At 35.5% G+C, this 24,093-nt stretch overlaps 1 protein-coding gene across 1 annotated transcript in view; it reads left to right on the plus strand.

Annotated features, from left to right (window-relative positions):
* The window catches only part of UNC13C (unc-13 homolog C), a 645,800-nt gene that overhangs the window by 505,583 nt on the left and 116,124 nt on the right, over window positions 1–24,093 (plus strand). The window contains exons 19-22 of the mRNA XM_008953183.6: window positions 11,499–11,625; window positions 16,777–16,873; window positions 17,532–17,675; window positions 23,823–23,900. Coding sequence (XP_008951431.4) covers window positions 11,499–11,625; window positions 16,777–16,873; window positions 17,532–17,675; window positions 23,823–23,900 — 446 coding nt within the window. The remainder of the gene's footprint in view (window positions 1–11,498; window positions 11,626–16,776; window positions 16,874–17,531; window positions 17,676–23,822; window positions 23,901–24,093) is intronic.

The raw sequence follows: 24,093 nt of genomic DNA on the forward strand, positions 1-24,093 counted from the left end.
CTCCGTCATAATTTGTAATCTTATTCTCCAAGTGTCTTTTCTTCTTATGGCTTTGTTTTATTATTTCATAGAAAATAAGACATCATCTTACTACTTTGCATGCTTTTAAATTAAATTTATCTTCTGCTCTTCACCTGGTTTTTCAGAGATCTGTCTTAACCTTGGTGACAGTGTCTGTCAACATATGCCAGTCAGGTCACCTGCATTATATTCATCTGAATGCTTATATGCACCTGAATGCTTATTCCAGACTTACCAAATCTCTGAGAGTAGGGGTCAGGAATCTGCATTTTAACAAGCTCACACTAAGGTTTGTGAACTCCTACTCTAAATAATCCAGATGATTATTTAGAACAATTTTTCTTTGTTTTTAATTTCTTTTCTTGAGAATTACCCTGTTTTCTTTTCTTTTCTTTTTTTTGAGATGGAGTCTCACTTTGTCGCCAGGCTGGAGTGCAGTGGCGCGATCTCGGCTCACTGCAATGTCCACCTCCCGGGTTCAAGCCATTCACCTGCCTCAGCCTCCCAAGTAGCTGGGATTACAGGTGCGTGCCACCATGCCCAGCTAATTTTTATATTTTTGGTAGAAATGGGGTTTCACCCCGTCTGCCTCTGCCTCCCAAGGTGCTGGGATTACCGGCATGAGCCACTGCGCCCAGCCCTGTTTTCTTCACGTTACTTATTTTCTGTCTTTGCCATTGCATAGGATGTTAAGGTTATTTTAATTGTGAGAAACACTCTCCCTACAATGCAAAATGCCACTGGAATTTCTTTGTCTCCCTCTCACCTTTTTACCTACCTTTTACCAACAGAAACACACATATTCACGGAACATACACAAACACACACAGTACATACACACACACACATGCACGCTCACACACTTCCTGGCTAGTTATCTTCTGGAAGTGGTCTTCCATACCTTTCATATATTGAATTATTTGTTGCAGGGTTGGGAAGGATTATGAATCAGAACTCTGGCTTCCCTGAAAAAAAAAAAAAAAACCAGCATCTAGGAAGCTGATGATTGGCTACACAGTTTTCTCTTATATGCATTCATACCTGGCAAGCAACTGGAGGTGAGGAAGAGATGAACAGCAAGAGTAAGGATTATAATGGGAGACATGGTCTTAGGTGCTCAAACACATCTGAATGGGTCATTGTATTGCAGTTTTATAAATCCAGTTGTTTTGAAAATTTCCCCTAGGTCCTAGCCATGGTTATTGATTGGTTTTACTTTTTAGCGAGCATGCAAGTATTCATAATTCTCTGTGTTCACTTATGCGTTTTCACTGTAAAATTGAGACATGATACATTAGGAACTCCTATCCAGATGTTATTTTAAAACCATGAGCTGAAATTGAACATGTCGGAACTAAAATGGCATACAGAGAAAGGAAATTTAGACTTATTAAACAAATACATTATCAATAAAGTAAGTAAATAACTATTCCCGCCAATAATACATTTTAAATTGATCAAATATTTAGGATGTTTTTACTTCCTGTCAAAATATAAACTAAGTGAACATGTTTTCACTTTATCTTCATGACCTATCAGTTGGGCCCATCTCCTTGGTAAATAATAAGGAGATGAAGGCAAACTCAGAAAAGCTAAGGAAAAGATAGCTTAGTTGAAATCTACCAAAAAGAGAAATTCCTACAGTTTGTTTTTGTATGCTGTAAATCATTGATAGAAATCAATTTCCTCCCACAAAAAAGGATCTCAATTACAGGTTACATTTAAATAAGTAATGAGAAAATGTACCATAAATTTCAAGAGATAAAATCCACAAAGATTTGAGTGTTTTAATAAAAAAACTATAAGTAATGATTTTGTAATAAAAGTTATAAGATTCTGAGACATACTTGAAACTGATTATTTATGAGTGGTTAATTTGAACTATTATGGATGAATTTTTTTTTGTTTTATCAACAATTCTTAGAAAAAAAATTGTTGGCCTTTTATTTTAATACAGAAAAAAAAATGAGTAAGATGCAGCAGTGACTTTTTCCCATTGGAAGCTATAAACCAGCAAAGTTGTAGGCCAAGTCCAATGTTGATTAGTCTGATTGATGATCCACTTCATTCCCAGTAAGACCTAGAAGAAAATGAAGAAATGGAAATGGCAAAGAAACTGGATACAATCTTTACATTCTTTCATCCATTTATCTATTCATCTATTCATCCATCTATGGTTCTAAGCAAACAAGATTGAGCAAGGATACAAAATTTCAATAAGTTACCATTTCTGGTCTCAGGTTATTTTAGTAGGAAAGAGGTGAGAGGTAAGGCTATGTAGTGGAAAGACACAGAACCAAGATTAGACTTCATGCCTCACCGCTTTTACCACAATCATCACTGCTACCACCCAAGTGTCCAAGCTGCCCTGTCCCTTGTTCTACTGCAGTAGCCTTCTGCATCTCCTTCTGCCTCCACTTTCTCATCCCTGTCTTCTGTTCACCAGATAGCAACCGAAGTCATGTTTTACAGATGTAAATCAGACCAAAATCATGCAGTTTTATTCCATAACTCTTAGAGGAAAATGTCTCAGTCATGGGTTACAAGATCCTATGTGACCTAGTCCGGGTTTCTCTCTGAACCCAGATCTCAACACTCTCCTGAACTCACTTTGCTTCAGTCACACTGGCCTCCTTGCATCTCTTTGAGCTTGTCAAGCACACTTTTTTGCTTGAGGGCCATTTCACTGTCTGTATTCTCCACCAGGAGTGCTCTTCCAGAAGATGGCTCTGTGGTTTGCTTTTTGACTTCATTCAGTTCTGCTCTCTTGTCATCTCATGAGCCACCTTCCGTGAGCACCCTATCAAAAAAGGCACTCCAGGCCCACTTCCTCCCCTTACATTACATTATATATTTTTTTTCCAGAACACATACCTCACATTATACTTCACATTATATTGAATGGCATTTATTGTCTGCCACTTGTCACTATATTATAAGCTCCATGATGGCAGGGACACCGTGTCTTTTTCTTTGCTGTATTTCCTGTATAGAAAATAGTACCCAGTGGCCGGGCACGGTGGCTCATGCCTGTAATCCCAGCACTTTGGGAAGCTGAGGTGGGCGCATCACTTGAGGTTAGGAGTTCGAGACCAACCTGGTCAACATGGTGAAAACCCAGCTCTATTAAAACACACACACACACACACACACACACACACACACACACACAATATCAGTGTGGTGGCGGGCGCTTGTAATCCTAGCTGCTCCAGAGGCTGAGGCAGGAGTATCACTTGAACCCCCAGGAGGTGGAGGCCGCAGTGAGCCAAGATCGCGCCACTGCACTACAGCTAGGGTGACAGAGCAAGACTCCATCTCAAAAAAAAAAAAAAAAAGAAAAAGAAAAGAAAAGAAAAAAGAACATAGTACCTGGTTCATAGTAGAATAGTCAATAAATATATGTTGTATAAAGGAATGAAATCCACATTTTAGTCCTTAGTTCTAATTCTCACAGATATACTTTGTACTATATTTCTAGGATTATGGGTAAATATGCAAAGTAAGTGAAACTTATTTTTTTTAATACACTTGGTCAATGATTTGTCAATTAATGCCAAGAGCTTTGGACACCTATCTTTTATCATTATGATCCAGCCTGTTGGCTGTCTCTTTTTTAAAAATGCTCTTTCTCTTTCCATCCCATTCTTTTTCTTTATAACTATCCATCTCTATTTCCAACATCAGATTATGTGGATCTACCTGTATACTGCTTCCTAATTTTTCAGGTCTATGGCTTGGACAAGTCATGCAGCATTCTTCCAAGTCATATCATGGAGTGACTCTTCCTCTAAACATACCAGTATGGCTTTAGATCTAGACCAGAACTATATATAAGCCAAGATTCAAGTAGGTCAATCAGAGAGTATATCTAAGAGGATGTCCAACTGGAACATACCTCATAGATCAAGGCCAGAATTCTAAGTGGATCAATCAGAGAGTATATCTATGAGGAATGTCCAACCAGAACATACTCATAGATCTAGGCCAGAATTCTACGTAGATCAATCAGAGAGTGTATCTATGAGGTATGTCCAACCTCACATCATTCCTGGTTTAATGAACCCAGGGATCCTGGATTCATTCCGGGTTTCCGCTGAGGAATTGTTTGTAACTATGAGCAGAACTACCAGCTGCTACTCCTCTCAAGAGTAAAGCTTCCTTTGGCATGAGTTTCAGTGGTCATAAAGTAAGGCACTATTTCTTTAATTTTCTTTGCTTTTTTTCCTGGTATTTTGCTAAGATTTGATATCAGAAATGTGTCATGAAAGAAACTTCTATATCTTTTTTCTTACCCTACAAAAATTAACTATATTTGTTCCTCCAAAGTCATTGATTCTAAAGAAAGTTTATTACCATAATGGCCAGGCACAGTGGCTCACACCTGTAATCCCAGCACTTTGGGAGGCTAAGGCGGGTGGATTACTTGAGGTCAGGAGTTTGGGACCAGCCTGGCTAACGTGATAAAACACCATCTCTACTAGAAATACAAAAGTTAGCCAGGTGTAGTGACACTCACCTGTAATCTCAATTACTTAGTAGGCTGAGGCAGGATAATTGCTTGAACTCAGGAGGTGGAGGTTGCCGTGAGCCAAGATTGTGCCATTGCACTCCAGCCTGGGCAACAGAGCAAGACTCCATCTCAAAAAAAAAAAAAAAAAAAAGAGAGAGAGAAAAGAAATTTGATTACCATAATTCACAATTGTGACTAATCTTTCCTTTTTGCCTATTTTCCTCTCTAGAGGATTTACATTGGTCCAGATGATTTTTCCTGACATATTATGTATAGTCATTTATTTTTTCATTTTTATTACTCTAACCTTTAACCTTGTTAACACTATAGCTTACTTTTGGCAACCAGGATTTTGATGATTTCTTGCCTCCAAAGATATCCCAACATTATAAGATCTTTATAAAGTTTCTCTAAAATGGAAAATGGTAACTCATCCTACCTTATTTTTTCAACTTCTAATTACATGGCTTACCATTCTTAGCATATAAAAAAGAACTCATGATCCCATCTAAATATTGTTAATGTGAAGTTATAATTACCTTGGAAATGCTTACATGTGTTTTGTATCTATCATAGTCTGTCATAGTTTAGAACCAACGTTTCTTGGTGATAAAATTTTGTGTTTGTGAGCACACAATAGCTAGTAAAACATTATACATACTGAGTCCTTATACAGGCTTTTTATTTCATATTGTTTCCAGACCATTCATATTACCACCTATTAGAGCTAGAGCAGGCTGTGAAACATGGAGAGGGATGATTAAAATAGTCTTAATGAAATTATATGTTACAAACTATAGGATAAAGCAGTGTTTATGCAATAAAATGATGTCACAAAGTAAGGACTGGAAAACAACACTGTGATGATAGCAGCAAATTTTCCTTTGGCATGAGAATGGGTCAAGAATATACCATTCCTATTATGTAAACCAAAACATAATTGTACACTATACAGAAAAAAACTCATGAATAAACACTGACTTTCTGAAGAAAATATATTATTTTCAAGTGAATGCTGGTAAGCACCATTTAAAGGAAAATAGTCACATTCTTCCCAATTGCCAAGCCTTTTCCTTGTACAGTTTTAATGAACCATTTTTATTCTGGTAGTAAAATATTCATATTTCTCATTGAAATTCAAAGATTAAATTTTGTACAAAATTATACTGCAGTTTGGAAAACTAATTAAATGTTTTATTTTGTAAATGTAATGAGCTAGTTAAATCTTTGTTGCCAAAATTAAAAATGTAGGAGGATTGATGGCTAAAGAAATTCTAAGAGTCATTCACATCAGTTGAGATTGATGCCATTTTGTCAACGCAGTCTACCACTAAGCAGAAGATAATTTGAGTAGAAATAAAGGTAATTTGAACTATATTTTTGAATTTGATATGACAATATCTTACATTGATTATTTGGTAGGCATTAGTTAGGATATAATTGTAGTTTATTTTAAATATCTCCTGTATAATATGTGATTACTCATTATGGAAGGCATATATGAACACATAAGAAAAACAGGCACTTGGATTTTGGAACAATAACAGCTCACTTTTTATAGAATCATTTAAGAGGCATTAACTACCCAGAATGTAACTGAGAGACCATAAATATGAAACAAGGATGACAGGAAGGTAAAATATGTATTAGATTATCCACAAAGCCTATGTATTTTACTTGTATGATTACTCCCCATTCAAAGCCTGTATACTTTTATCTTAGCATGAACTTAACAAATTTGATTAACTGGTTTTCTGTGCAGTGGTGCATCAATTCATAGTGGAGTCAGCTAGAGTTACACTGATACAGTTCCAACAGGGCAAGGAGACAGCCTCAATGTATGTGTGTATATATACATCTATATGTATGTATATGTATGCAAGAAGAAAGAAGCAGGAAATTAGAAAGCAGAGCACTCTGGAGGATAATTAATAAGTGGGTATTAAGCTTGGAAAATCTTGTTGTGATGTAGCAGAGCCCGAAATTCAATCATACAGCAAGGAAGGCTGGAAAATGTAGTCTGGTTGTGTACCTGAGAGGAAAAGGACATAGTTTGGTAACCAGTTAGTTAAACCTGCCACAAATACTGGGGTTCATGATGATTTCTTTACTACAAGTCACTGCAAACAAACCAACAAAATCTTATGTTTAGTATTTGCCACTTAAGGGCAAACATCACAGGTAGATCTCATTATATAGAAGCATATCATTTCTTTTCCTTTTTGTTTGTACTGTCCTCAAGATCAGACTTGTATCACCAATTAACTCAATGTATTGAAAATCTTTTATTATATCAGCTGAAGTGCATAATGCATGAAAAAACCCAATTACTCTTTTGTTGAACTGGCAGAATGGGCAAACAGATACTGAGCTCCCCTGTTTCTGTCCACAGAGAACAATAAATATCAGCTGATAGTGCATGAGAGAAATATAGCATAAAGGGATAAAGATTAATTCCCATGGGTTTAGAAGCAACTTTGTAAGGAGGAAACTATTAGTAATTTTTCTAATGTTTTTTCCCAGCAAAGAGGCTGGTAAAACCCTGATACTTAGAGTTATCATAGCAGGTACACTCTTAGGAACTAGAATGAGTAGTCTCTAGATAAGAATAAAACTAGTTTTAATTCTTTAGAAAGATTTAGGTATCTTTCCTATCTCCTTTCCCATATCCATCCTCAACGGGAAGACTTGTGAAGTGAAGAAGTGGTCTGCCTATGTGTGGCTGCAGTAAAGTAGACAGAAGTGTTTCTTTTGTGGGAACAACAGGAATGAAGAGACTGTAGGAATGTAGGGAGTTTGCAGAGTCCAGGAGGATGAATTGGAGGAGATCTATAAGTTCTGAGCAGAGCAGCCAGATAAGGAGGAAGAAACAACTCGAATGAAGAACAGATGGGTTAAGCAAATAAACTGAAGGTCTTGTCTGAAAAACTGACCAGAATGCGGCCTACTGCTGGCTTTTACCTGCTTTCCAAAGTGTAGAGGCTAATGCATTGCAAGGGACAGGGATTGGGAAACTTTTTTTTTTTTTTTTAATGGCATGGCATAAATTCAACATTCACCCAGACTTACCACCAAAATATTTAAAAACATGAGTAGAGAGACAGGAAAAAGCTCAAGGTTTTAATTGGAAACATAGTTACATAATTTTGCGGACATGCACACATCTTAAATAGTATCCCATTTAAGTAAGAAAAATGTCTTGTTTTATGTTTCTTTTGACATAAATTCCTCTCTCCCACTAAATACCACTATCGGCAGATCATTTCATTATTAAGTTGTTCACTTAAAGCACAAAGTACAGCTAAATTCATCTCCTCCAGGAGACCACAACATCCTGTACCTGTTGAAAATCAAGGCACTTGCCATATTGTATTGAATTGAAAGTTAACATCACCCTTTCCTCCCTAAGCTCCATCCACTTCAGATCAATGTGTTTATATTTATCTTTCCAATGCCTCACATGCAACCTGGGGCAAGAGACACACCCAGTAAACATTTTTTGGTAGTAAATGAAACTGAGTTGCTTTTTTCTTTAGCATTCTCTTCATGTACAAATGCTCTTGGAAGAAATAACACATTAATTCAGGCTCATTCCTAACATTTGCAGAGGCAAGAGCAGAGATGAAGATCCACATACCATAGACCTAAATAGTTATAATTTATAAATCTAACTAATAAACTGTTAAATAAAACATATCCTAACTTCCTACCAAAGAAAAAAAAAACCTTCATATCAACATGATAAAAGTTGTACGTAATAGCAGTTATATTTTAAGATGCTAAAAGCTGGAAAAATGCAAAAGTTAAAATGTAATTATCAATATGCATATTTGAGTGTTGTGCTTAGATTGGTAATATTTTTGTTTTTAAATAAATGTATGCATAAATCAATATATTTTTTCAGAAAATATACTTTCTCACCTTTATTTTAGCAAAATCACTAATTTGTTCTTATAATAAAAATTTTCAAATATTTTGCATTTGGCTTAATGTGGTGCCAAACAATACCTTTCCTAAGTCACATGATATCTGCTTGCTTTCATTATTTTCTGTTTTTAAAATTTAGGCACACCTGGCCGGGCGCGGTGGCTCACGCTTGTAATCCCAGCCTTTGGGAGGCCGAGGCGGGGGGATCACGAGGTCAGGAAATCGAGACCATGGTGAAACCCCGTCTCTACTAAAAATACAAAAAATTAGCCGGGCGTGGTAGCGGGCGCCTGTAAGTCCCAGCTACTCGGAGAGGCTGAGGCAGGAGAACGGCGTCAACCCGGGAGGCGGAGCTTGTAGTGAGCCGAGATCACACCACTGCACTCCAGCCTGGGCGACAAAGCGAGACTCCATCTCAAAAAAAAAAAAAAACAATTTAGGCACAGCTTCATTTTGAAATGTTTTCTCTCTTTTTGCTTTTCAGCCTTTACTTTTTCTACTCTACTTATATATTTTCTTTTTCTACCTAATCATAGTTTACACACCTTGTTAATATTTAAAGGATTAAAAAATAAAAGGTTGCCGTATTCCAAACACACATTTGAGTCTATAGTTTATACAAAGGTTCAATTTAAACTTTCAAATACAAAAATTAAAACAAAATTATCTCTATATGTGTTCTCAGATACAGTTTATATATAGTTTTCAGAAAGTTTTTTCTAAAGTACCCAAAATATTTATTTAAATGAAAACAAAATACAAATTATTAATATTAGATATAAATTTCTAAGGTAAATCATTTGAATACAGCTAAAATTTAGTTAAACCTCATGTATGTAGATTTTAAAAATAAAATAAAACTATTGACGATTTTAACATTAAATGGCCATCTAGTTGGCAAAGAAGTATCAGGCTTCATGTATATTAACATAGAAATTTACATGCACAAATTTAAACATAATATGAATTATTTAATACTTAACATAGTTCTCAGCCATTATGTGCACCTGTTTTGATTAATGGTACTGCAGTGATTTATGAGTATCTTCAGACACATACAGTTGAACCAAAGGAAAGTAAGCAAGTGGGTGCTTGTTAATGATGCTTTATTATGCAATAATCTGCTGCATTTCTGCTATCCAAAGGAAGAATTTGGCAAGTTAATTAGTTTGCCCCTCCTCTTACCTAAGTGCTTCCAGAGCACAAATTTCTCCCCACACTCCAAAGCAGTATCTTTCTGTTGTCAGCAATGGTACAACCCGCAAACCTTGGTAGCATTTGGACATTGTCACCTTTTGTTTCTAGGACACAGGAGGAAAAATGTTCCAAAATGTTTCTCTGGGTCTTAGAGGGTGTTAATCATAAGAGTAGGTGATGTTACTCACAAGAGGAAATATTTAGTATTCTGGCTTGTTCTGTGCCAGCACCAAGTGTAAGATCCCAAGTGATAGAGGAGCCCAAGAGCTATTTAATGATGAGTCTATATTTGTGATAAGTTGAACCTTCTAAATTCATCAGTCGAGCGAAGGTCTCCATGATCTGGGTTTCAGGGTAGTATTGTGTGAAATTTCTACCTGAGTTTATCGAGTAAATGTTTTCTCTTAAAGAGCACAGGGATATCAGACATCTGAAGAAAGACGTTAGGGGAGAGCTTACACTGAATGGTGAAAACAGTGAAATGAATTTGGAGGGAGCTAAAGCAAAATATCATCTTGACTAAAATCTTGTTTGGGAGTTTGGTCTAGAAGTATTAGTTTATTACTCTTGTTTCTATGTGAGTACATGTCTTTATGTTCCCCTCCCTCCCTTCCTGCCTCTCTCCCTCACTCTCTCCTCTCTCTCTCTCTCTGCTCTACAACTTGTCTTAAATTAATCATTGTTCAGATAATTTGGAAATGTTTGACCTGGGGTTGAGTTCTCTCTTATGTTCACGATTGGGATTTTACTCCCTCTATATTCCGGTTTTGAAAAGCAGGGATGCCTTTAATTTGTTTATAACAATCTAATTCTTCAAATAGTGTTTTAAGAATTTAGCTTGGAATGTAAAGTATAGGATGTTTCTGCTATAAATCAAAGTCCTTAGGAGACTCACAGACCTCAAGCAGAATTTCTCAGAGGGCACATTCAACCTGGATATAGCTAGGTATATTTTAGGTTTCATTATGTTTACAGTTGTAGCGAAAACTGGCCAAATATTATTAAGGAGGGAAAAATAGCATAGATAAACATTCTCAGTAACATTATTATTTGTCTCTATTCCCCAGCCCTGTATGTCCAGGTCACAATAGCTTAACAACTGTGATAAGCTATATTTTTTGAGCAAGAGAGAAAAAAATGCCACATATTAGGAAATCCTGCTAAGAATGTATCAAAAAAGCCAAAGGGTGCAAGATAACTTTAGGTAAACCTACAGAATAAAGAATAAATCATGTGCCTCATAAGTTAGAGATATTTTCTCTCCTTTTCAACTATTTTAATGCTTTAGGGGGTAAATAACTAGGCCAGAAATGTGATCTACTCACTTCATATCTCCAATATTGATTAATCAATGATTATAGCTCCTGACTCATGTTTTATGCATGCTTAGAACAACATGGCACATGTATACATATGTAACAAACCTGCATGTTGTGCACATGTACCCTAAAACTTAAAGAATAATTTTAAAAAAAGAATTTTAATTCTCTCTGTCACTTTGTATCAAGCTAAAAGCAGTAAAAATATGCAAATTTGCAGATAAACAGAAATTTTAGTATGTTATTACTCTGTAACTACATCTGACTTTTCACATTTTTCAGTAAGCTGTATTAGAACATTGAAGTTATTTTGCATTACTGCTTGACCTATTCTATGTGGGACTTATAATTATTTCTGCATTTTATAAAATTTTAGGTCTGCTTTTAGCAATTCATTATACCTTTACATCTAATATACTATTTTCTTCCTTTTAGAAATTCTATTAATAAAAATAGATTGGAACATAGCAGCATTGTTGGCAAACCAAGCTTTATTAAATATTTGATTTTATCTGTTATAGAACATGAAAATCAGCGGTTATGCAAGAGCACCGATTATATGAATTTGCATTTCAAAGTTAAATGGTTTTATAATGAATATGTGCGTGAACTTCCTGCCTTCAAGGATGCTGTTCCTGAATACTCCTTGTAAGTAGTGATTTTAACACACACACCCTCAGATCTAAATTCACATTCCTGTAAAATTACACCTGAATTGTGCAGCACTAAAATCTCTTCACATAATCTTCATTGGAATGCAGAAATTTCCATTATGAAGTTAACATTAAAGGATTTGCATGTCTTTGGGAACCATATTTAATTGAATTGTGTTGCATATTTCAAATACGCCCTACCTGGATATTCAACTCAAAGACAAAAAACGCATAATAAGACCTGGCTCATGTGATAACATGAATGATTTTCTGTAAAAATACCAGAACACAGATTTTTTTTGGGAAAGTATGGTGCTTGTATATTGACCTATATATTCAGATTTTCCTTTTTATTCAAACTTGTAACTCTCTTAGGAATTCATATTTCTAAAAATAGAAATAGTGGTTTAACAGGGAACTTTCTCATAAATATGCCTCTTTCAAACACATTTTAATCACACAAGGACTCATGTAATACTTTGCATTTGATATGTATTAGAATTCTGTTTTATTCTATTGATGGGGTCTTCCCTATGCCAGGCACTTTCCAAGTGCTGTAGAGCAATAGAAAATAAAGACCCCCACCCTGAAAGGAACTTATACTCTAGGAGATGCTGATAAGCTTAAATATCATTATAAAGCAAGGCAAAGTGAAATATGTGCTAATTTAAGGAGCATAAGCAAAACGCAATAGGGTTTCACAGAAGAGAGAAATTACCTCTATTTGGGGAACTCCACACAATATTTATAGACAGGATAGCATTTGATGTAGACTTTATAAAATTTGCCAGGTTACAGAAAGAAAAGGCAGAAAAAGCATTAGGATGAAAATGAAAGTTATGAGCATAATTATGGAGGTAAGAATATATGAGCTATCATCCATAGGAAGTGAGGCATATTTCCATTTTTATAAAATTAATAGAAAGTAATGTTTTAAAAAATAATGTAGGAAAAGTAGTTTTGAGCTAGATTGTTATAAATAAATATTGTGAAGCTTGTACCACATTCATCAGGCATTGTGGGAGTTGGAAGAGACAAGGAATGGGGGGCAGAGAAGAGATTTAGAAGGTAAGTGATTGAAGTGAGTGATTTAGAGATGAAATTAGAACAGCCCTTTAACACAACTTTTCTCATACAAAGTATATAAGAAGTAAGGGGACAGTGGGATAACTTAAAAATGCTATACTGTGGGGTATAGGGTGTTGGGGAGATTTTGGTCAAAAGATACAACATTTTAGTTAAGTAGGAGGAATGAGTTCAAGAGATCTATTATACAACGTGGTGACTGTAATTAGTGTATCATACTCTGAAAAGTTGCTAAGAGAACATATTTTACATGTTCTCACCATAAAAGTGATAAGTATGTGAAGTAATGCATTTGTTAAGTATTTCAATTTAGCCATTCCACAATATATACATATTTCAAAACAACATGTTATACTTGGTAAATACATACAACTTCTTTTGTCAAATAAAACATACTTAAAATAAATACAATAAAATTATAGTCTTTATGTTAAATAAAGGCCATACTGAAAATATAGAGTGATTGCAGCAAGTATGCAAAGGGTGAAGATGTGGGAGAGAAATTTTGAAGATAGAATTTACAGAATTTGTCAACTAAAGACATATGGGGTTAAAAGAAAGAGGAAAGGTGAAGATTCCTTAAAGAACTAAAAGTAGATCTACCATTTAATCCAGCAATCCCACTTCTGGGTATCTACCCAAAGGAAAAGAAGTCATATACAAAAAAGATCTTTGTACATGCATGTTTATAGCAGCACAATTCACAATTTCAAAAATGTGGAACCAGCCCAAATGCCTATCAATGAACGAGTGGATAAAGAAATTGTGGTGTGTGTATATATATATACACCATGGAATACTACTCAGCCATAAAAAGGAATGAAATAATGACATTCACAGCAACCTGGATGGAACTGGAGGCCATTATTCTAAGTGAAGTAACTCAGGAATGGAAAACCAAACATTATATGTTTTCACTCATAAGTGGGAGCTGAGCTATGAAGAAGCAAAGGCATAAGAATGATACAATGGACTTTGAGGACTTGGGGGAAAGGGAAGTTGTGGGGGAAGGATAAAAGACTACACATTGAGTACAGTAAACACTGCTTAGATAATGGGTGCACCAAAATCTCAGAAATCACCACTAAAGAACTTATTCGTGTAACCAAACACCACGTGTTCCCCTCAAAACCTATGAAAATGAAAAAAATTTAAAAATAGAAAAATAAACAAGAAAGAGGAAAGAGTTAAATATGAAGTCTCTATGCCTAAGTTGTTGGTAGTATCATTGATCAGGAATAGGGAAGTAAAACAGAGGAGCTATTTGCCAGATGCTTCTGCTTCTGGCTCTGTCTAGACACTCTACGCTAAACTAAAATCAGACTAATATTTTCCCTGATGGCCAACAAAAAAGGTAAATAAAATTAAACAGCATCTCCCTGGACTGGAGAAACAATATGGGTTATGGGGCTATGAAGGCTGCTTGGATTTGTGAGACCAAGATCCCAGAGAAAAGGAAACCACAGAGATATGAGTACAACATTCTACAGGCAGTTCCCACTGAAGGCATTTTCTGATGCCTAATTTGCCTATGTGTTGAGATTGGGGCAGAAGAAAATCAAGTAGAAAGTGGCCACTAAAAGATTGGGAACTAAGTAGATACTTTAGCAGTCTCATAGTGCTGAAGGGACAAATGTTAGAGGTCAAGGCTGGTCCCCTTTGTGCCTACTTACAGTAACAGTCTCTCCTTCTGTTGCAGCAGTAACCACCTTCTGATGCCTAATAGCATAGATTAGTTTTATAGATTTTTATACTTTATATAAATGGAATCATACATTGTGTACAAAAAATAAGAAAGAAGGAACATTATAAACACTCTAGGCTTTCAGGTGAGATTTCTGAAGGTCTCTGCCCTAGAAATAATGACAAAGTGGAAATAGACCAACCTAAAACCCAACACTGTCTAGATCAAAGGTCCACAATTTTTCATGGACAATATATAACATTCATCAAAAAATTAAAGGCTACCAGACAACAGGACTAAATAACTATCTGGAGATTATGCTTCTTCAGCAATGAATTGAAAAACCAGACCCCAACAAACAGTAAGAACAAAGAAGTTTGAAAAATCTGAATAAAACATTTAGAGATATCTATCTATATAGGTATCTACATGTCTATATCTATACCTGATCATCCAGAGTTTCCATAATTTTTCATTGACAATGCTTACACACAAAAACACCCATATAAAATTTATAAACAAAAATGATAAAATACATATTGTTATTAGGTACACATGGTACATTTACCAAAATAGACTGTCTCCTGAGCCATAAAACAAAACTAATACATGTTAAGGGGAGAAATCATGTATTATATATTCTTGACACTGTAGAATTAAGACACAAATCAACTCCAAGAAGATAATTAGATAATTAAATACAGAAAAGCAGCAGAATATTCTAAATACTCATGAGTAAAGAAATCATAGTAAAAATTACAAAATATTTTGAATTAAGTGCTAATAAAATATGGCATATCCAATTTTGTAGAATGCAGCTAAAACAGGGAGCAGATGAAAATTCAAAATGTTTTTGAAGTAGAATTTTAAAAGTAAGTGTGGTCTATTTAAAACTTTATTAAATTTCTGTATTATAGCCACAAACAATTAGAAAATCATATATAAACTGTACCATTTAAATAACATTAAAATCACCACAAATAAATGTGATGAACGGCATACAAGCCATGTTTTCAAGCAATTATAAAATATTATGAGAGAAATTTAAGGTGAACTAAACAAAATATGTAACATTCCTAAAAAGATGCATTATTATAAAGATGGCAGTTCCCCCCACATGGACCTACAGTTTCAATACAACCCTATGCAAATTTCAAAAGATATTTTTGTGCAAATTGACAAGACTTTTAAAATGCATGTAGAAATGCAAAGTGCTTAAAAATACAAAGGCAATCTACAAACTGGAGAACTACATTATTGGTTAGCTAATAAAGTAGAGTTCTTAAGAGAGTGTCATGTTAATGCATTTCTCAGTCCTTTCTCACACTGCTATAAAGAAATACCTGAGTCTAGGTAAAAAAATAAATAGGTTTAATTGGCTCACAGTTCTGCAGGCTGTACAAGAAGCATAGTGGCTTCTGCTTCTGGGAGGTCCCCAGGAAGCTTTCAATCATGGCAAAAGGCAAAGAGGGAATGGGCATCTCACATGGGGGGAGCAGGAGCAAGAGAGAGTGAGGTGGGATGTGCTGCACAGTTTTAAATAACCAGATCTCATGAGAACTCAAACACTATCACAAGAACAGCACCAAGGGGATAGTTCTAAACTATTCATGAAAACTCCACCTGCATGATCAAACCACCTCCTACCAGGCCCCACCTCCAACATTGAGGACTACAATTTGACATGAGTTTTGGTGGGGACACAGATCCAAACCATATCAGCGCATAACAAATAAACCAAGGGAATAAAATAGTCCAGAGGCCAATTCACATGTATGGCATGATGACCTGATTTGCATCAAAGATGCAAATTCAATGCGGTGGGGGAATAAAGGGTGTTCTAAATAAATGGTGCTAGATCAACTGGGCACACATACAGAAAAAAGAATTTATGCTCAGAATGGAGAAGAAAATGTCTAACACAATTTCCAAAAATCCGTTGTCCATAGATGATAGATCATAACTAAGGAGTCTGAGGTAAGCACCCAGGATCGGTTACAGATTAGTGTGAATGGGTAGAAGCTATACGGCAAAGAATTTAGAAATGAGGAAATGCGTTGATAGGGAAGAGAGCACACAAGGTCTACATTTTACAAGAGTTTGAATTTTGAAGGGAATTACAGAGTAACTGTTGGAAACTTAGCATATTTGAGGCAGCATGCGAAGAACCAAGACAGGGGTAGAGGTTGGAGGTAAAGAGGAGGAGACTGATTTGATGGAGAACAGGTAAAGGTCTCTGAGGAAGCAAAACTGCAAGAGAGAATGAAAGGAGATTGTTGATTCTAAATTACTCTCATATACAAAAAGAGCAGCATTCCTGTTAATTATATGCAAATGATGTCCTTTGTGGTATGTAACATTATTAATTTGTTATAGGTGGTTTGAACCTTTTGTCATGCAGTGGCTAGATGAAAACGAAGATGTGTCAATGGAATTCCTTCATGGAGCACTGGGAAGAGACAAAAAAGATGGAGTGAGTTTAAATTACCTTAAGAAAGTTCATTGCCATGATTCAGTCACATTGCTTGCTTTTAACCTAATGGGAATTATTAGACTCAGTGTTATTAATTGTTTCCATTCCCCAGTGACCAAAATTAATTTAAAACACAATTTCAGTGGTCTGGTCAGAACCCTAGAAACTTGCCTACATTTATTAAAAAAAAAAAAATCAGTCACCCATTTTTCCCAAGATTTTCTTTAATTCTTACATTAATCTGAATCTACAGGTTTCCTAACCTTGTACAAAACATCTTTGTTGTCCTGGAGCTTCTCCAGGATTTCTAGATTAGGAGCAGACATTCTCCCAGTCCCTGTGCAGCAGCTCCCAAAATCTTGAGCCACAACCGGCTTGCTAAGCTAACCTATTGCCTGTGGAGAAAATGAAAGACAAAAGAACCAGTACCTCAATTCAGCAGTGGAAAAACCAATTAGCAGTAGCTTGCCCCATGATATTAGTTCCACCACACTTTCAAGAAAAGGAGATTAATGATTTTAAAGTGGGTAAGCATTTTATTACTGGGAAATGTAAATATATGATACGGGAGATTCAGTTGTTGATGGGAAACAGTGAAGATTTTTCCATTCCGCCTCTAATGTACTGTTTGGGATGGTTTCACCTCCTCTCCCCACAGTTCCAGCAGACATCTGATCATGCTCTCTTTTCTTGCTCCGTGGTTGATGTCTTTGCTCAGCTGAATCAGAGCTTTGAAATTATTAAGAAACTGGAATGCCCTAATCCTGAAGCATTATCTCACTTAATGAGAAGATTTGCAAAGGTAGGTTAAATAAAATGAGTCTTCTTTTTTCTGGGTCTGTGGCAATCTGAAAAATGCTATTGTTTTGTGGTGTTAGTCTTCTCTGTCACCCCTATCCCAGTTTATTTGTAATTCTGTACTAGTAAATTCAGTTGTTTCTGGGATTCCCATCTGATTTCCTACACTTCCTATTTCTTTAATATGGATTTATCATCTTAAAAACCTATTTATTGTTCACATCGAGGACTCAGTTACTTATAATCAAAGAAATTACCATGGATTTCCAAATTACTCCCATTTCAAATGTGGTGTTTTCTAGCTGAAAGTAAGCCTTGGCAATTTCACATTCAAATTGCCAAGTGTTTTAGCAGACATTGTAGTATAGCGCAATGTATATTGAACTTGGAGCCATGAAAACTGATTTCTGATTACAAATCAACCAATCATTGTAATTGAATCTCAATAGTTCAAGTTTTTTATGAATTTAGTTTTCATATTTGACATATTGATTTTGATAAACCAAGTTCATCTTAAGGCCCCTTCTCCTCTTAAAATCTAAAATGGCTTACCATGTGCTTACTACTTTGCCAAGAGTTTCAAGGGAAATATAAGAAATAAAAGAAGCAGCCACTGTCTATCAAATCTCAAAAATAATCCATATAATATGCAAGACTACATGACATAAACTAATTGAAAGATGACGTGAAAAGGGACACAATTCAGCTTCAAGCTTAGTGAGATCAACCGTAAATTGAGTGGAGGGAAATCTGATGAGAGCCGAAATAGACAGAGGCTTCATGACAAGGGCAGGGCTCGTAGAAGACTAAAACGGAGAAGTTAGAAAAGTATTCTAAGCCAGAGGAATAGCAGGAACAAAGGAAGAGGTAAAGCTGAGACTGACATGGGAAGGGCAGGGAGAAACAACCCTTGTGGGGAGAAGCAGTAGGAAATGTTGGGAGAGTGAAGATACCCCAGATCTTGAAGAACTTTGCTTCCCACATTGAGAAGTTTAGACTTAATGTGCTGGTCAATTTAGGAAACGCAGAACCGTTGGAGATTTTTATGCAGGGTAGTGACATAACAAACATAGTAATTTAGGGAAACTACTTACACAGTTCTATGTCTGGCTGATCTAAATATAGGTCTGATTCCATGGATTGAATGATGACTGAGGTTTTAGGCTGTTCATTCAACAAGTGCTTGCTGATACGCCTCACTCGCACACACTATAAGCCACCTTGAGGGATGTAGTCATGAATAAGCATAATCTCTGACCTCAGAAAACTTGTATGGAAGGGCCAAAGCTGCAAACAACTATGACAAAGTCAAATGTTATAATCAGAGCATCTCAGAAGTTGAAAGAGGCCCAGAATATAGATAAAGAAGCAGAGACAGACAGAGAGACACTAAACTCTATTATATTTATTTGCTATGAAATATTCTGATCTTGTCTTCATTAATTAAGAAGACTAGCCTCCTACTTTTAAAATATTAAATAACAGCCAATAATCATTTATTTAAACCATTCTTAGAGATGACTTTCTGAGTCCCCTTAGATGATTCTAATTTCCCAATATAGTGAAATCTGTAGAGCATAATTCTAAAAATTCTCTAAGTCTTTTCTTGATGAGCAGCTGTGTTTGGGTGAATGCCAAGAAAAGAATGAAACTGGGTCATTAGGAATAGCGTTTGACAAAGTATGTCACGTACTATTCTTGGAATTCTGTAGGATGTAGGGGAAGCAGGCTCATATGAGAATTTAAAAATCTCAGGGTTAATATATTAAGGTTAATATATTTAGTAACATATGATAATTGTACCTGATATTAGAAAAGTAACTAGAATTCACCCTCAGAGTAGTCAGGCAGGTAGGTTATGTAAGTTGGGAGACATGAGTGCACGGTAACAGAGTAGAAAGAATGCTGAATTGAGATTCCTAGACCCTGAGCTGCAGCCACCCGTTTGTAGCTCTGACCTTTCTTCAGCTGTAATACTGAACATAGCCACAATATGCCTGCTTGGGTATAACCAAATGTACTGAATGGAAGTATAAAAGGGTGGGAGGTCACAAGGAAGGTCATATTAGAATCACACTCAGGAAAACACATTCTCTGAAGCAAGAAGAAAAGAATCAGCTTCCATGTATTACTGAGATGTGTGCTTTTATTGGTGCAATAAAAAAATCAATTAAGTAAAACATTTTTAATCCATGGAAATTCAACAATATCCAATTGTCAGCAGGAAATAATGTAAGAACAATGAGAAGCATTTTCTGGAAAAGAAGAAATTAGTAATTTTCATTGAAAAAGAAATTCTATTTTATTGGAATGATTTAAAAATCTCTTGCCAGCATTTCTCTTTTTAACTCTTGCAGTGACTTACTATACAGAATAATAAATAAAAAGCAAAATCAATTAAACATAAATATAAAAATAAGAAACATCAGTCAAATCCATTTTACCATTATCAGCCTCTCCTTTTTTTTTTTTTCTTTTTGAGACAGAGTCTCACTCTGTCACTGGAGTGCAGTGGCACAATCTCCGCTCACTGCAACCTTCACCCACCGGGTTCAAGTGATTCTCCTGCCTCAGCCTCCCAAGAGTAGCTGAGATTACAGGTGTTCACCACCATACCCGGCTAATTTTTTGCATTTTTAGTAGAGACAGGGTTTCTCCATGTTGGCCAGGCTGGTCCCAAACTCATTATCAGCATTTCTATCTATAATTTGTATTTTATATAACAAAGTAGATAAAAATCGTTTGTGTTTACTATAATTAGCCATTTCACAAGAACTGCAAACTATTGGAATTTGTTTTTATTTCATCAGATGTGACTGACTAATTAGTCTTGAAAACTCTACGCTTCTAAGTATTGGAATCCTTATATCAAAATATACTAAAATCCCATTATCTTTATGGGATTTATATTGATTTAAACAGTCTCCTGGAGATCAGACACATTAATTGTATCTGTAGAGATTTAAAAATTTTTGCATTTTAAAATGGGATTTAAAGGGACAATTTATTCTTACTAAACAGGATATAAGACTAAAAAAGGTACCAAACAAAATGCTTCAAATTTCATATCAAGAACATTCAGAAGCTATCATGAGTGATAAAATGGGCACATGAGTAGTTAATATTCCTATGACCATAGTGCTGCTCTTGACAAGTATGAGTAATTTAATTTAAAAAACAGATATGAAGTAATGTTATTTTTAATATTGCTTAGAAACAAATAAACAAATATTAAGTCCTGGGTATGAGTCTGGCTGTTTGCCAGGTGCTGGAGATACTGTGGTAAATGACGCACACATATTTATTTCTATTCCTTGTTCTCTGGGAACATAATTCTAATTTTTAATAATAATAATGATAATTCATTGAGCATTATTATATGCTAATCACTTTATACATTTTCTTATTCTTCACAACCATCTAATTAAATGGGTACTATTATTTTCCCTAATTTCCATCCATGATGAAACAGACTAAAAACGTTTAAATAATTGAAATGATATGGATAGAATCCTTTCAACCACTAAACTATACTCACTTCTCATTCTGGTGTGATCAGAATTAAGTTAGAAATTTGGAGAATAGAATCTCACTATTTGTTTTTTACCCTTAAGGTCAAACCTAGGCATTTATGGTGACAGAAATGGGAGACCCTATCTTATGTTGGATGTGTTAAAATACATTACATAAATCCGTGAAGTCACATTTCTAATGTTGCTGGATCAATATGACAGTTTTCTTGTCTTCCTTGTGTTGCTCTAATACTGCATTTTTCCATGCATAAAATGTGAATGAAAAGATGGATTTTGAACCACACTTCTTATCTTACTGATCATAAGAGCAGTACACTAGATGGAATAACTGGAAGTGTTGACAGGATATTTAGCTCACTCCTAACAGGGTGGCATTAGCTCAGAAAAACACAATGCCTTTGTCTGAGTAATTGATGGCTGTCCCACTCAATGCTCCACCAGTACCTGTGTGTCAAATCAGACCTGATTGTAGCTGAAAGATATTTTAGTCACCCTGTCTAATCCTTTAAATGCAGCAGAATCACTCTCTGTACTGCCACACTCCTATTAGAATTTCATTTTATCTAATCTGGAACTTTTTGAATAGCAGCTCTTTATAGGCATCCATAAAAGAGCCCTCTACTCCTCATGACTATTTCTTTAGAACAAGATGCAACAGTCCCTGCTAGGCTGTTTGTTCCCTCTGTCTGCACTATACTCTCTTCTGAAGACCAGTAGTTCCCCAAAGATAAAATCATGACCTAAGCTCACACACCCAGAAGTCTTATGTTCCAGGCCTTGCCAGGTGCCCCTTCCATCACAGCTTCTCTCTGAAGAGTTACCTCCACCCTGCCATGCATTCGTTAAGATAGTGGTTCTCAAACTTTGTATGCATTGGAATTACCTTAGACTTGTTAAAACCCAGACAGCTGGAGCCCACCTCTGGCATTTCTGACTCAGTAATTTAGGATAGGACCAAATAATGTGCATGTCCAACAAGTTCCCAGGTGATGCTTATAATGCTGCTGATTCCAGAACTACATTCCGAGAAACAATGAGTTAAGCATGTCATAAGCAACAGCTTATTAGTATTAAAGAGCTATTGTGTGATAGTGGTTTACTTAGCTGAATAAATTAGAATGAAATTGAAGTTGCCCACAAAATGTACTTTGCACACTCTCATTCAAGTGTACATTGTACATTAGTAAAGATGGGAGTTATTACGGCAGTGTACTTGCAACTCTTATAGGCACACAGCTTTAAGCTATATTCTTTTTTTTTTTTGAGACAATCTCGCTCTGTCGCCCAGGCTGGATATATTCTATATGACTGTGCACTTTGTCTTACCTGCAGCCCATCCTGACTTGCTAACCATTGGCATTTGTAGGCTATTACGTGTGAGATCCCGGGATTCCTTGTCTCTAAGCATAAATTCAAGGGACTAAGGTTTTCCTATGAAGTAGACTCAAGCTGTAGGCCATAGGGCATACTTCAAGAATTATTGTAAAGGTTATCCAGCTTGCTCTTTCTTCTTTAGAAAATGATAACAAAGGCAAAAAACAAAATCTATGCTGTTCAGCAAGTCACCCGGCAGCTGTAGGATGTAGGGGAAGCAGAATCATAAGAATTAAAAAATCTCACATGGCAGTAAGTTGTAGAGGATTTTCACACAGCCCAAACTTTACCTTAAGCAAGTTACAATGTCTGAGTTACAACGATTGCCTAAAGTCAGGTTTATGGTTTGTGTTTATATGTTGTTGTGTATGCAATACAATATAATAATTCTTCAAGTTTATAATGTCATCAAGAAGCTGTAGATTGAGAGTAGTATTCATACGTACAAATGAATAAGTATTTCATAGGTAAGTCCAAAGTAATTCAACATTATGTCTAAAGTAAAATTTGAAGAGACACATTTGAAGATAATTCAGTCTGATCAGTCATCTGTTTACCAGGATTTATTGGTCTGCTGCTTGATAAGATTTTATATTTTCAAGGTCAACTTTCTATTTGAGCTGATGCATATTATCACGTTACTGTGTACTTCAACGAAGTATTGATTTTCTGTCTGTGTGTTATCTCTTATTTCAGGATTTCATCGTGATTTTCAAAGTGTGTAAGCAAGCTTATAATCAATTTAGCGAATTCAGGTTTATAAATTAAACATCTCTTCTTCAGCTTAACTCTTTGGAGTGTCTCCCTCAGTTGATTTTGAGCCACTAAGAAAATTCAGGCATATGTTGTACAAATAAGAAAATAAAAGCTTTTTTGTCTTTACTTTTCTATCAAAAGAGATGACATTTCTACTGCGATTGTTGCCTTATCTCTTCTAAGAAAATCATATCTACATTTGGCTTATGATAATTTAATCTATGTATAAAAGCAGTAGAGTGCAAACACATTCATGCATCTTTAAGTAATTGAAATAAAATTTAATTAACATGGTTTATTTTCCTCTGCTTTGCATAATTAATGAAAACAGAGGGCATTCTTAGGCTCAGAAACAGTTGTTAGAGGGAGAAAAAAATGTAGAACTAAGATGAAAAAGACAGCAAGAAGTTAACTTAGGATTAAACTTTTTAGCATATTTGTAAACTACATACTTACCTGGGTAAAGTTCACAATGTTTTCTTTCTTAGACTATCAATAAAGTGCTGCTCCAGTATGCTGCAATTGTATCAAGTGATTTCAGTTCACATTGTGATAAGGAAAATGTGGTAAGTAAAAAATGTCTCTACTTTCAAGTATCTCTCAGTTGAGATTTACTTCTTCAAAGTATGAGTAAGCAAGATAAATTGTTGACTTTCAGTTTTCACATAGGATAATAAGAAATAAGGATCTTAAGAAGCTGGAAACTTCTCCAGGGTTCTTGAACTGGTTTTAATACAGGATTTACAGGAAGGTAGAGAG

The sequence above is a fragment of the Pan paniscus genome, chromosome 16 (assembly GCF_029289425.2).
Source record: "Pan paniscus chromosome 16, NHGRI_mPanPan1-v2.0_pri, whole genome shotgun sequence".
NCBI classification, from domain to species: domain Eukaryota; kingdom Metazoa; phylum Chordata; class Mammalia; order Primates; family Hominidae; genus Pan; species Pan paniscus.